Source organism: Ctenocephalides felis, unplaced genomic scaffold, assembly GCF_003426905.1.
Source record: "Ctenocephalides felis isolate EL2017-DRISC unplaced genomic scaffold, ASM342690v1 CF-g0.4_SCAFFOLD_01492, whole genome shotgun sequence".
Taxonomy (NCBI): Eukaryota; Metazoa; Arthropoda; class Insecta; order Siphonaptera; family Pulicidae; genus Ctenocephalides; species Ctenocephalides felis.
Genome location: NW_020537646.1, coordinates 39,736,189 through 39,752,205, shown reverse-complemented (window position 1 = coordinate 39,752,205; position 16,017 = coordinate 39,736,189). Strand labels below are relative to the sequence as shown.

The following is a 16,017-nucleotide window of genomic DNA, read 5'->3' as shown; positions in this document are numbered from 1 at the left end:
GTGGGATGCTGTTTCAAGATGGCGCATGTTGAGGTTGTGTTCAGGTTCATGTACATCAACCTTACATGAAAAATAATAGAAATATGACGCTGTGAAAAACAAATTGAGTGTTTGTGTTTGTGGAAAGATACGAAAAGTTTGTGACTATGTTTGGATAACGACTAGATTTTAGTAAGTATGATTTAGCTCAATCTTTATAATATATGCAAGGTGTCAAGTGAATATGTCAACAAGAGAGGAGATACAATTATTAATTGAATTTATGTATGATTCATTTTAAAGTACAATCAGTATATTGTTATTCATTATTATTAATGTTAGTTTATATATATATATATATATATATATATATAATTATTATCAAGACTAATAATAATAAATGTAGTGACTAATTCATCAAAGAGTCTGAGACAGGCTATATGCACATATAATAATGAATATGTACTCATAATAATGATAGATTCTATTAGAGACTTTTATATATACATATATATGTATTTGCAAAACAAAATGAACAGCAGTGTCATTTCGGGTCAGATTGACCTCAAAATATTTTAAACAGGGTTTATTATGACTTTACAAGCCAAAACATTAAATTTACTATCAGTCACACATACACACACACACATATACATATATATATATATATATATATATATATATTCCACTGTACATAATGATTTACCTAACTCAGAGGCTCATTCTGGTGTAATATGTTTGCCATACATTAGAGACTTTTTTATAAATCTGGACTCTGACTTGTAAATAATTTTACTACATCGACTTGTACTATTTTTACCAAAACAAAAACCCCATCTAATATCCAACAACTTATAAATCTCGTATATCAAATAAATTATCCAGATAGTAATTTAATTTACATAGGAGAAACATGCCAGAACTTAATTAAACATTTACAATCCCAGACAATTTAAAACTATGTTTGTGGACCACATTAATACTTTAAAACACAATATGGACTTTTCTTACCCGACTGTACTACAATTCGAACAAAATTGATTTAAACGAAGAATTATAGAAGGATCATTTTTAACTATTTATAACAATAAGACAATAAATAAAAGGAATGAACTTAACATGCTGTGTGACACAAATCTCTTTTCTTTAGATAGCATTTCTAAAAGTTTCACACAAAACAATAAAAAAGTCACCCAAAGGATTTGCAATTCATTCCACACATGTGTACAATCTTGGTAAAAATATTTTTAAAAAGTCTTATCTCCATGAAGTCTTCAATGCACAACACATATATTACCCACTATCTATTTATGATTTTTTTAAATTAATATTATGCGAATGTTTAATTACAATTTTAATGTTTATATTACATAGTGTAGTGCATTATCATATCCTGATACCATGCATTATTAAAATCTTCTAATTTAACACTAAGATTAACTAATTGTAAGTACATTTACTCTTTTTATTATTTTTTTCACTCCAATTTAATTGCTTTAGTTTTTAATTTTATTTTTAGTTTCCACTGAATGAAGGCTAAGATTATAACCGAAACATGCATGTAAAATAAATATTTGAAAGAAATTCATGTTTTTTATTGATGTTATGACCAATTACTAGACTTTTTAATACATATGTCAACATCAAATTCAGAATCATACAAAATATATATTTATATATATATATGTATGTATGTATGTATGTATTTAAGCCATATAATTTACAAACATTTTGTAACAGACAAACATACTTTTTTACCTGTTATCTATAACATATAATTTATTTTACAATGTACAAATACAAACAGGTGAATAATGAACAGTATATTATAATATTATTCCGAACTAACTTTAATCAATTATTGAGAAATATATACATCTGTCTGGAACCTACTCATACTTTATTAGTAGGGCGTGCAGTTTTATTATCTGTATAAAATTGTCATTCACTATTTATATTATTGATATTTTTTATAGCTATGTCTCACCATGCTGTTGTGGTATGGGAATGGGAGCTCAGAGAAGGCAGATGGAGGCCCTACAGTCCAGAAGTATCGCAGCATTTAGAGAGAGCCAATGTAAAACGTTTAACTCGAGTTATATTATCTGATGCTGATCCTTCTTTGCATAGTTATGTTAATTTACGGACAAAGACTCAATGTCAAGATGAAGGAGGTAAGGGTTTTTTAATGTAAAAATTGTTTGTTGTGTACTTCAAAAACTGTAGATATTTTTTTTAAATATATAAAGAATTATCAAATGATCATAAAATTAAATGCTCTAGAAAGATTATGTCCTTGCGAAGAATTGCAACAATAAATCTATATAATAATTTGATTAGAAAAAAATATCTATATAATGATTTAGCAACTGCATACGGAAAAAAAAACAATATTATTATCCATTACTTGTAACATAACAGAAGTGTTTACTTCACAAATCTATTATCATCACATGAAATGTAAGATACCTGATTTATTTCAAATTTAACACTGAAATCATTTAAAAAATCTTTCATTCTCATGCAAATTCTCATAAACATTTTTTTTATACTAAATAAATTGAGTAATGATACAACGAATGTTAAAGTGTGCAAAATAGTAAAGTATGTATAATTATATAGGTTTTGTAGTCATTTATTCAATTTTATCCTATATTAGTTATAGTATATCATATATTGAAATTATGAAGATGAAAAAAAGTTGTTTACATGTAAGTTACATGCAAGATTATCATCATTTAGCTTTTGTAACTTAAGTTGGATGAAATTATTTGTAACATGTTTTAAAATTATGATAATGTAAATAATATATATTAATAATTTCAGATTTGTCACCTTTAAAAGTAAGAAGGAAATGCTATCATCAAAACTCACCTGCTGGTAAAGGTGTTAAATGGGAATGGGGTGGTGGCGAGGGTGGATCGGAATGGCTAACTCATGACATGGAGGTTCAGTGCCTTATTGAAGAATCCTGGGCTAGTGTAAGTAATTTTATTTATTTTTCATAGCAAAAAATGTTTAGTGTAACTGGTTGATTTATTTGTACTATACATATTTCTGGTTAAAGTATGTATGTCTTCATGACAAATTGTGTACAGTAATTTTTTTTTCAAATTCAATCTACTACAAAAATGGAATAAGGTTATTATGGCACTCATTTATTTTTTTTTTTTAATGGGATTTTTGGTTTTAGGGAGAACAAACTATTGACATGAGTTTGACCTATCTATGTCTTCCATATGTTATCAATTTTTACAACTTAACACAAATTAGTGGAAGCTCTGGTGCTGTTCGAAATATTAGAAGAGTCCAGCAGGCACCTTATCCATTAGTTAAAGTTACATTGGAGGAATTGAATGGTTTCACAGGTAATTGACATACAAATGTATTATTAAACTCACTAGCACAAAATAATCATGGTCTATATACAAAATTTTTCAAAAATGAATTTATTACCAATAATTTTTTCTATAGTAATATTTTATTCTGCAGGTGATGATAACAATCTTAAGCCATCTATAGCTAATCGGCCACAGCTGCCGTTACCAGCGCCCAGAAAAAATCAGTCTTCTCAAAAATTGAGTTCTAACAATAATACTCTATCATGTACAACCAAAAAACACAAAGGGAAAACGAAAAATCTCAACAGTGAAACTACTCCAGCAAACTTAGCTAGAGCAATTTTAAATAATCTGAATATATTCAGTAAGTTATCGTGTATCATAGTATTTCGGATTAATATGAATATGAATTAATTTTAGTTTTAATGTGCATCTTTTTCATAAACCAGTTCTGTTATTAGTTGTTAATTTTTATTTAGCAATTTACATGGAATGATATTAATATAATAGTTAATCATTTTGTATTTAATAATACTTTTGTTAAAGCTTATGATCATTCAAATAATTGTTGTTACAAATCTTTTGTTTAATGCTTTATTAAGATTTTTAACTATTTTATTATTATAATTCACTTAATATTATATTATTATTATTGATTATATCAGACTTGTGCAAAAGATACATTACTTCACAATATCATGTAAATGAATCTTTTTTTTTTTAAGAAGTTTATAATTATTCTTTTTTCTTTTACAGGTCATAAGCCAAATACTTCTTCAAACTCCCAAAGCAATCAAACCCAGTTTTTAAAACATGTACAAAATTCTAATATAGGACATAGTAACTCTAATAATAAACAATACTCATCGCAAAGGCAGCAAAATGCTAACATGCACATATTAAATACTAGACGATCTATGAAAAATCATTCTGAGTATCCAGTTATACAAAATTCCAAAAATATCTTAACCAAGTCTTCCATTAATGTAAGTTCAAGAAATTCAAGCAATAATGAACACTCAAGAAACAATCAAGTACTGATTTCCCAACATCAAAATTCAAGAAACAAAACTTCATCGCCGATTTTCCAGCAGAATAGCTTATCATCAAATTTACAAAACATGAGCCATATAAATAGATCATATGTTGGAAGCACAGCTTCTATGTCACAGAGTTCTAGAAATAGTTCCAGACATTTGGAGTCAGTATTAGATGTTGATTCAAGCAGTATTAAAAGTGGCAGAAGACCAAGTGTTGATACAGTTTCCACTTATTTAAGCCATGAAAGTAAAGGAAGCCAGGTATATAGACATTTTTTATTATATTTATTTATTGTTTATGATTATGTTTGGAATATCAAGTTAATTATAGTCAAAACATTCCTGGAAATATTTGTCCTTATACATTTTTTTTATTACAATGTCTGTTACAACTGCTAAATAATATAACATCTAGTAACATAAGTGAATAACATAAATATAAATAAAATAGAGTACATAGTAAAGGATAGTATTTTCATTAAAATGTTATCCGTATCATGATGATTTAATTTGAAATAAAAGCAAATGATAATAATAAAATTAATAAATAAATTAAACAAAATTTATGAATAATAAAAATAATACTAGAAAATAATAGAGTAGAATAATAATACATGATTTATAATATTTATGGTATTAGCCTATTTTATTATATTTTGTTTTGATTAATAAATATAATGTACTTTTATAATACCATAGGGTGCATCTGTAACCGATTTACTAGATTGCAGTATTGGTAGTGATGAAGTTTTTGAATGTCTAAATTCACCTAGGAGAAGAATGGGTATTGCCGGGTCTATTGTTGGTATGCACAATTTTATTTTAATTATTATTATTACCATACAACCAACCTCAAAACTTTGACTCACTTTAAAAAGCTGATCAAATTAATTTTTAGCTTAATTTTTTTATTAAATTTGATTTCAATAAATATTTTGTTTGATTTTATTATTAGGTGTTGATGCAGCTAGTGATGTTATATCTCGTTATGTTCGAGTGGTGGATCCACCAACTTGGCCGGGAAGACCACCTTGTCCAGTTTGTTTATTAGATATGTCTTCTAATAACAATCCTTCTCTTGATTGTCAAATGTCAGGAATACTTGAAAATAACCATCATCAAGATGATTTGATAGTATCCTTGACCAGATGTGCTCATGCAATGCATCTTGGTTGTTTGAATCAAGTTATAAGTCAACAAAATTCAGAGAAGGTGATTAACATGACAATTTACATAAACGAAAAAATGTTTTTATATTTATAAAAAATTTATTTATCTTATTAATACTACCAATTACTTATATAAATTTCTATCCCTTCCAATTTTACCAAAATTAGTATACAAAACATCTGATATGTTAATTTTTTTCATATTTTTTATTTTTATGGGAATGATTTTTTTCAGGGTCTTTATTTGGAATGCCCATTATGTTTAACTGTTTATGGACATAAAATTGGCAACCAACCACCTGGTTCTATGAACTGGACAGTCATACCTAGGTCGTTACCTGGACATCCTGATAGCAAAACTTTACAGCTCACATACAAGTTAGTAATAATTATTTGTATGCAGTTTGTTTGTTTGTGCACGTAGTGTTTACATGTAATTTGTAATTCTAATATTTCATATAATTATTTTTTTATACATATTTTATGCTTTGTGCTATAGTTATGCTAGAATTTGTTAACTTGATTTATTTAATTTAAATAAATCAATTGTTACTTTTTGCTAAATATAAAATGTGTGTTAAGTATTTTTATTGTGTACAGTATTGCATCTGGCATGCAAGGATCAGATCAGCCAAATCCCGGACAACCATATTTTGCAGTTGGATTTCCAAGAGTTTGTTATCTTCCTGATAATGCACAAGGAAGAAGGGTAAGTGTTGATGTTTTTGTATTTAGATTAGATGTTTTTAATCAATGGTTTTATTTAAAATCATTTGGATATAATAAGAGGTACTTGAAAATAAAAACAGTCAAAAAAAGCTTCTGGGTTTGTGTCATAAGTAGGCTTCACAAAAAAAAAATTTTAGTGGTATTATAATCTTTTCTGTTCTAGGTTCTTCGACTGTTGACCATAGCTTGGGAAAGGCGTCTTGTATTTACAATTGGTAAGTAACTTTGAAATTATTAATAAATATTTACAATAACCAATGATAAATATAACAATTATGTTAATTGTAATTGTCGAAATTACATATTATATATGTGATTATTGTATAAATAAATATAATTATTTTTGTATAACGTTTAATTTTTTTACAGGACGATCTTTGACAACTGGAAGAGAAGATGTTGTTGCCTGGAATGGTTTGACACACAAGACTGAAATAGGACCTAGCATAACAGGTGCAGGATACCCCGACACTGGCTATTTAGATAGGCTTGTTACTGAATTGCTTCATTTGGGTATAACTGATTCTCCAGATGAATTGCCTAATGTTTACCAGGAATTGTGTTAAGTATTTTTATATTTATATAAAACAATTGACTCAAATATTATAAAGTCTGATATTTGGAGCGGATAAAAAACAACTTGCTGGAAGTTACTGAGCAAGAAAATTCTCCTTACTGAGCTTTGTAACAATTTTATTGTCCTTGATTTTGATTCTCTCAATTTCGCATTTTATTTTGATAGAATTATGCTGCATTTATTTCTCTGGCAAATGTGCAACAAAGGTTTTATGTTGTTAATCATGATAAAAAGATATCTGATAATTTAGAAAGATTTTATTTTATACATTTGAAAAATATGATATATTAAATGTTATTTATAATAGATCAAATTATAATTTGATATTTATATTTTTACCAATTGAATATATAAGTATATAAAGTAAATATAAATAGTAAAATTACATTATATTTGTCAGATATAGTTATTGGCCATGTAATGTTTGACAATATCGTAGAATAGATATATTAATCTTGCATAATGTAACTGCTAAATGATAATTCTCTTATAAGAAATTGAATTATTTAAAAAAAAAGACAAATCGAAAACAATAACATTAGGCATAAAACTTAGCTTTAATATAGTGAATTAAAATTTTAGTCCATACATATATAATATCAGAACGCAATATCTACATATATAGTATGCAATACTAAAACATATAAAAATTTCATTTAAATAGACCTGTATAATCATATATATATATATATATATATATATATATATATATATAAATCTGCATATCTGTGTGTGTGTGTGCGGAGAGACATAGAGAAGAGAGACTTAGTCAAGAAAATGTAAAAGACTAAAATTGACTAAACATTTGTGATGATTTTAATTCATGCATTGCCAATATATAGTACGTTTCACTGTGAAAATACTGTCTTCCTAAATATAACATAAAAGTATATTTATAAATATATATTTTAGAAATAATTTTGCTTACAAATATTTTTAACATAGCTTACAATTTCTGATAAAGAAAAAATAATAGAGTTAGAAAGACATATATAAAAGTAATGATATTTTTGTTCATATTAGAGCTTTTATAAAAATTTAGAATTTATTTAACAAAGCTAAAATGACAAATTATTTAATAGTTATCATGAGCCATTATAATTATTATTGTGACTTTTTTTTATCTTAGTATTTAGATATTACCTACCAATTTTATTATTTTATTTTCATTATATTCTATATTCAAGCATTTTAAATATTATATTTTAAGTTCCAAACATAATTATTTTATGAAAAAATATATATTTTAGGTTAATCAGAAATATAATAAAATAAATATGTAATATTTATTTATAAGCATTTACAAAAACAAACTTGCCTTGTCACCAATGATAGATAAATATTAACTAATAAACATTTATTAACCTTCACTCATCTTTTTTATGTGAAATATATTTTTACTGATGACGGAAACAAGTTATAAAACAAATTTTATATATATTACCATTCTTTTGTTTCATGCAAACTTCAACTTTTACAATTTCAAAAATTTTAGTTTTTGTACTATTTGTATTATTTAGTGAAAAGTTTATTAAAAGTTTTTAGCAATTATGGCAGACGTTAGATGTAAAGAAACGCCTAGACAAAACTCAAATAATATGGAGATTTCTGGGGCAGACAATTGTGGTGAAATGCAGGTGAACTTCAATACCCTTTTTTTAAAGTTGAATACCAGGTTAATAATAATCTTTAACAAATGAAGCAAACATATATGCATCAATCAATTTATATTGATTTATGTCAATAACAATATTTAAATATACATTTAAGCAATGTTGTTATTAATTCAAATATTGTATTCGTAGAATTATTTTATATATTTTATATATTTGTAGATGAATAATTCTTCATCATCACCCAACCAGAATCCTTTAGAAGAAGTATCAGAACGCTATTCGCAGCTGGAGAAACGAAGACAATCATTAGGCCTTAGTATGAAAGAATTACGTCAGCAAATTGCTGAAGAAAAGGAATTATGGAGAAAAGAAATTGATTTGATCCTTGCCAAGGGTAGGGAAAAGGATATTTCTACAGCTGCAGGTGAATAACTTATTATCGCGTCTAATAAATTCATCCGTAACACTGAGTAGTATTAATTTCTCAATAAAATTATTTAAACATTTACGTTAATTTTTGTGGATAATTTGTAATAAATCTGGATTTAGTACACAAAAAATAGATATAATCTAAGTGCGCATAAAATACATTGATTTTAAAATTATTTAGAAGATCAAGGCGATTTGCGGGTGCTCATAATCAAATAAGTAGTACCTTCTATAGTTCTCGCACTAAGAAACTATTTGGAAATTTTTGTTTTTAATTCAAACTTTTTCGGACATCCAAAAATTTCAGTATGTTCATTGAAGTTAAATTATTTTTAAATTTTCATTCAATTGTAACGCACGCGTAATTATTAATATTTGGGTTTTAAAACATTTTACTTATTTATTTTGGGGATTTTATGCGATTGAACAAATCATAGAAAGCAAAAAAATCTAGCTTCTCATATTAATAAACATAAAACTGGTACTACATATTAAATTATTTTAATATAATTTTTCATTATTGAAAATCCTAATTGCAAAATTGATATCATAAAAGCCGAATTGTATGTATTCATCTATACTTTCCCATCGTGTATCAGATTGTTGTTTTAAAGTTTAAAAAATTGTCCAAGATAAGTAAAAGATGCAAAAAAGTTATATATCTTTTGAATAATATTGAAAAAACTATATTATAAATTTCATATCCGAATCTCGTTTTGGCGCCCCCTAAGGCGTGCGCATGCATTTTTTGCATGCTTCACATTCAAGGTAGGACCGGCCCTGATCACAAGTACAAGTCTGAAAGATACCAATTGCAAATTGCAGTTTTTAGTGCAAGCGAAAATTTTTATTGATTAACGCTTTGGAAACCGTGTTTTACTTATGGGAACCATACAAAAATCAAACATCCCGTAATGTAGGTGCATTGTGACCACCGGTGGCATGCGGTCTTCAAAGTGTTTAGTCGAATATTTAATAGCTTATTGGAAAGTTTATGCAAAAATTTCTTGTGTTAAAGCAAAATGCTACTTATAAATACATATTAATTTACGTGTTTATCAAAAGTTATATTATATAAATCATTGCTTTATCAACATAAAATTCATTTTATAGAATCCGACATCGGAATGCCGAGCTCAAGTCACCAAATAGATTCAGCGTTTTATAAAACACAAATAAGTAAAATTGATTATCCAATATCAACTAACAAGTTTATCAATTCCATACCGCCTAACGCTGATCTACAGGAAGTTCCTACTAAGGAACGATCTGCACCATATGAAGTTCCACTTGACGATAATATTATTAGGTACAACACATCATTATAAAACTAAAATCATGATTTATATTATAGTAATACACATTTAATTAATTTATTAAACTAATTGCAGAGATTATGAAACAAAAATATCAAGATATCAAGAAATATTAGCAGCAACGCAAGCTGAAAACAAAAATTGTATGAAAAAGCAACTGGTCGCAAACGCATTTAGAAGAAGATTGCAAGAAGTTGAAAACATGTGTACGGTCGAATTAATGAGAGTTCGACAAAATATTTCGGTATATTATTATATTTTCATTTGCATTTATCGTTTAATTTAAAATATTTAAAGTTATAAAGCAAAAATATATAAAATCAGAACACGTATTATTTTGGTAACCAAATGAGGGGTATAATTGATGAGGTTTGATGTAAATTTACCCGATTAAAATTACTTAAGGGGGTTGTTCTTTTTTTGTTACAAAAAAAGCAAGATATTTGTTTTTGTTTTTCTCGAAATGTATATTCGAGATATGTGAGATATGCGGTTTTTTTTAAACAAAAATTACAAAATCATAGAATATTACGTGATTTTTTTCCTTTTTTTGCGCCGTCATTTTTTAACCAGGGGGCGCCAAAGTCGGTCTTGCAAAATCGATCTCTTTTGCGGTGCCACAGATAAATCCGTTGCGCATCGCCCGAAACAAAAAAAAAAGAAACTACGTTGAAGAAGAAGTTTGAATCCAGTCCCCCTACCAAAATGAAAGAAATAAAGCAAGAAGGAAAAAAATGGCAGCTATTTTAAAAAAAAGTGTTAAAAAAGGCCTTGTTATTGGGACAAAAAGCTTCGCAAAAATTTTTGAGTTATGTTATCAAGTTATTTGAGGTAGGGGGACTAGGTATTGCAGTGGTGAACAAAATTAAAAAAAATGCAAGTCGATCCGACTTGTAGTTTTTTTATATTTGTGGCACCGCATTGAAAAAAGTCATTTTGAGAGAAACATATTTAAAGTTTTTAATATAATGTACTAAATACACCATTTAATTTATTGTACTAAATACACCATGGTGTTCAAAGAAGCTGATACATTGAAAAGGTCATGTGCATGAGGTATTAATGAAAAAGAGAGCAGCTGGCATACAATAGCTCGCGGAGCAATGAAAAAAACGGTTTCAGAGGATCATACATATAGAGATATATATATCTATAACTTCGTCAAAAAAATAGATATTGAGATGATTTTTTTTTAAATAATTCTAAGGTTTTTAGCTTTCATAATATCAAAAAACCTCAAAATCGAAAAAAAAATAAATAAAAAAAGAACAGCCCCCTTAAATTTATTATAATATTAATATTATAACTTAAGTTATAAAGCAAAAATATATGGTGAATCAGAATACTAAATTCAGAACACGTATCATTTTGGTAACCAAATGAGGGGTATAATTGATGAGGTTTGATGTAAATTTGCCCCGATTAAAATTACTTAAAAGATAATAATATCTGTTTTAGAGCAAATGCTAATATAATTTGAGCAATTGTGCCTGGTTCCGCAAAACTTGAAGTCGTAATGCTTGATATTGTACTTCTAAATTGTAATATATTTTCTATAACAACAAATTGTTAAAATTACAAACTTTCTTAATATTATATGCTAAATAATAGAGCAGAGTTGTGGAAAGTTTATGAAAAGCATTATAATAAGTTCTTGATCTGAACTACTTACAATGTACGAATTAATTGAATTATTTTTATTTTCTAGGCATTACAACCATTACAAAACTTATTAAGTAGCGATTGGTCCGCATATAATCAAGACGTGGATGGTTCAATATCAGAACAAATAGATGATATTTGCGGTTTACCAGACAGGGTAAGTATGAACCAATAATTGTCTTAAAAGTTTAATCGGGATGACAGATTTATTTACTAAATTAAAACGTTTAATTATAACTAATATGCGTCATTTAAATATTTAAAATTATTTTGAATATACATTTTCATAATTTTTGCAACTGTAATAGTAATTGTTTTTTATTTTCAGGACATATTTGCAAATGCGATTCCAAACACTGATAGATCTGTAGAGTTTCAGTGCTCGGATAACTTAGAAAATGCGAAAGGAAATAATTCAACATACTCATCTAATGAAGGTTCACTGTCCGATGAAGAAAATAACCGATCCATAGATATCACAATCGATCAGTGAATATGAAAATTTGTAAGTGGTTACATTAATTAAATTCATTTTTTTTTATTTTGAGGTTCTGTTTTGTTTTATTTTCAATAAATTTAACATGTCATTGTATATGTAAAAAATATTTATTTAAATTAACAGAGACTTTACATATAAATAAAATGAGGTCTGAATACTATTTCCATGTTACTCTCTATGTATTAGCACATATAATCCGAGACAGGCCAGCACAGCATACTAGAAGAAAATAAAACAATTCAAAATGTAAAAATTTAAAACTATGTTACCAATTTAGAAAATTTAATATTGTATAATTACCTTAAATTTAGGATATTCATTCATGTATATCGTAACCATGCCAACATAAGGTAAAAATCCTCTAGCTCTTCCGACAACATCATTTTTTGTTAACCACAATTGGCCAGGGGCATATAACCCTCGATCATCTACACTATTATTGTCACCCTTGGTTAAAAATTTAACAGTACCGTTGTTCCTAGGGGGATAAAATAAGCAGGTTATAATTTTTGTAAATAACAATATTAGGAATCATACTGGAATTTTTACAGAATTTGTGGAGCAAGCTAGATAATGATCAAATTAATGTTTACGCCTCATTTCTTTAGGATATGTTCATATCTCATTATACACGTTCATTATTAAATAAAAAGATTATGAAATATGATTATAAACATTAGGAAACGAATTACAATAATGACAATTTTCAATCTTCTATTTCAGTTAATTTTTACTGGTGCTATTATAGGCTTGCTTCATTAAGTTTCAGAATTACCTTCAATAGTTGTAATTATAAAATATATTTATAAAGCCCATAAATTGGTAAAAATTGCATCCGAGTAAGCAATTTTAAACAGATTATTTACTCACTTAATGCATTCACTAATTATATGGAATACTATTAGTTAGATTAGAAGTAGTTTATGAACAAATGATTTGTTTCATATAGGAGTGGCTTGCTGCACAACAAAATGCTGCAAAAATTGACAGTAGGCTCGAAACAACATTAATAAATTTAGTATGCGTACTTTTCATGAACTTTGAGCACTCGATGTACAATAGGAATGTCCCTTCCATCAATTTTGAAGACAACAATCTCTCCAACCCTTACGGGTTCTTCAGGGTAATTTGTCAAAAATAATAAATCACCCCTGTGGAATGCTGGTTCCATACTACCAGACAAAACAACAACAATAGGACTTTCACTCCCGGTCACCACCATTAATCCTTTCCATATCATAAGAGCAGAGGAAACAATCATACCAAAACTTAATACTTGGTATAGAAACTGTAAAAAATAAGAATTTTATCATAACCCATATTGAATGGGTTTATTGGCACATAAAATTCTACAAACCTGCCGCTTATTCATTCGTTTAACATCATCAAATAGGCTTTCCATTTTGGTTAAAAATTATATTAACTTATTTAATGAACAGCAACTGTTCAAAATTTAAAAACAAATTATATATGACAATTATTTTGCCGATACGAGTCGGCAAATTGTAGAAAACAAACCACGTCAGTTCAATTTTGAGTTAATGCTATGTAGAAAATTTACCGACGTGACATCTTCCGACAAATTGTAGAGCTAAAGTGAAGAACCTCATAGAATTCGATATAGAATTGTCTTGAATCCATCTAAATTGAAAATTGTGCAATAAAGTGAATATTCACTTTTTTCCATAAATTAAGTTCTAAACATTCACTTTTTAGAAATTATAATTTCTATATAGTTATAGAATGCATCAATTTTGTTCAATTAAACATAAAACTCTAGTGATGCATGGCATCGTGCCTTAAGGCAAATTGATGGAACCTCCCGTACCGAAAACTAAATTATTTAAAAAAACTTTGCAAAACTTTGAAAAAAATAGATTTTCAGAAATTTTGAAATTTTTGATAAAAATTGATTTAATGAAAAATTTAATTTTGATTTTCTTTTACATTTTGATTTTTTTTGAAAATTTTGAACATTTTTTAAGCATTCGCGCTGCATAGCTAATTTGGAGTCGAAACGTCGATGCGCGTAAGCGCCGCATAGTCGTCTAACGTATAAACATTGGTACCCATATAAATGTACACAAAATTTGTACTTATTATTATAATCTTTATAAAATATCTAATAATACGATGTACATTTGTCTAATGTTCATTTCTGACCCCCAAATATTTTTATTTTTTACTTTTTTTATTGGATCTTCGGAGACGCTGGACCTTCCTTTACAAAAATTTCACCAGCTGTTTATTTTGTCAAGACAAGTAAAATGTTTTTTGAATTATTTAAATCGGCGCTCCGTTATATCAAAAACTAAAATACCATATTTGGCACTTTTTGCCCCGTATCTCCGAAACGGATAGACCTGCCTTTGCCAAATACTAATCAGCACGTCTCCTTATCAATACGAGTCGAATGTTTTTTTAATTATTCAAATCGCTTCATCCGTGTTCCCGAAATCGTCGACGAAAATTTGTATCCGAACACACATACATACACGCACACACACACACACATACACACACATATATCCATTTTTTCTAAGGTATGCCAAATGTTCAGAAGGTTTTGAAACGTAAAGATTTATAAAAAATTTCATTTTCGATTTTTTTGCCGATTACCATAATTTACCCTACGGGAAGTTAAAAACATTTCAAGTTTATGACGCGTGCGCTTTGAATTTATAACGTGTTGAATATATTAATTGGAAATTGCAATTTGCATTAACTAGATTCCAATAAAAATCGAAATCTTGTCTTTCAAAATAAACAGTTAAAAAATGTATCGTCACTATTTTAAAAGTAGCTAAATCTCAATTCTTATTAATGAATGAATTAATCAGTTATCTTCTCAACATTTTGGAATTTTATGCAACTTGCCGTAAAAATAAACGTCATTTAAGCAAGCATATATACTATAGTTTCAAATATATTTTGTCAAATGTTTGATTGAGCAGTAATTAAGTGTAGGTCGTAATTAGTTAGAACAGGGCTTTTTAAACTTTTGTCCTTCGAGACCCCATTTACGATTGCAAACTTCTTGGCGACCCCATTTATGACTGCGAGTGTCTTGATGACCCCACAGATATAAAACAATAAATTAATATTTTTAAATAATTTATATATTTGGTAACAATATACATATACATATGAAAGTAAATATCCATGTAAAAATCTGTAAAAAGGCAAGAAAAAAAGGCTTATTTATATATTTATTTATTATACATATCATATACATATACATATGAAACTATATAGTTTAAGAATTTGTTGAGAACATATAAAAATCAAGATGTGATGTTATAAAACGATATGAATATTTGACATTAAAATCAGTTGCAACCCGAGATACTTTCCCCGCGACCCCATTTGTGGTCGCGACCCATAGCTTAAGAAACCCTGTGTTAGAGTAATTATTCGTAAAAAGTTTTAGAACAATTGGAAGCTTATGAAATATAACATTTGAGAAATGGTTTAGAACGCCACTAAATGGACATGTCGCCCACATCTCGTAGTCTATCTACGTACTAAAATTACGGTTTGCGTTTTGAAACTGTCAAAATAATAAAATGGCGACATGGTTCTAGTTAATTTGCACACCGCCAGGTGTAACGTCGAAGATTTCAGTTCGCGAATGGTTTCTATTGCGCAAGGAGGTGTTAA

At 27.7% G+C, this 16,017-nt stretch overlaps 2 protein-coding genes across 2 annotated transcripts; one reads left to right on the top strand and one right to left on the bottom strand.

Moving 5' to 3' along the window:
* On the top strand, positions 1-6,922 carry LOC113370056 (protein deltex-like). The gene is made up of 12 exons (XM_026610716.1): positions 1-171; positions 1,956-2,153; positions 2,806-2,960; positions 3,173-3,347; positions 3,472-3,684; positions 4,077-4,621; positions 5,060-5,165; positions 5,316-5,572; positions 5,765-5,907; positions 6,130-6,238; positions 6,422-6,473; positions 6,628-6,922. The coding sequence occupies exons 2-12, from the start codon at positions 1,958-1,960 to the stop codon at positions 6,822-6,824; spliced, it is 2,148 nt and encodes a 715-aa protein (XP_026466501.1). The 5' UTR covers positions 1-171; positions 1,956-1,957; the 3' UTR covers positions 6,825-6,922.
* A 5,493-nt stretch (positions 6,923-12,415) lies between these two features.
* Positions 12,416-13,860, bottom strand: LOC113370101 (signal peptidase complex catalytic subunit SEC11A-like). The gene is made up of 4 exons (XM_026610769.1): positions 13,715-13,860; positions 13,386-13,645; positions 12,658-12,835; positions 12,416-12,576 (listed from the first exon to the last, which is right to left on the bottom strand). Exons 1-4 carry the CDS (start codon positions 13,757-13,759, stop codon positions 12,526-12,528), a joined length of 534 nt encoding a protein of 177 aa, XP_026466554.1. The 5' UTR covers positions 13,760-13,860; the 3' UTR covers positions 12,416-12,525.
* Positions 13,861-16,017: the final 2,157 nt, after the last annotated feature.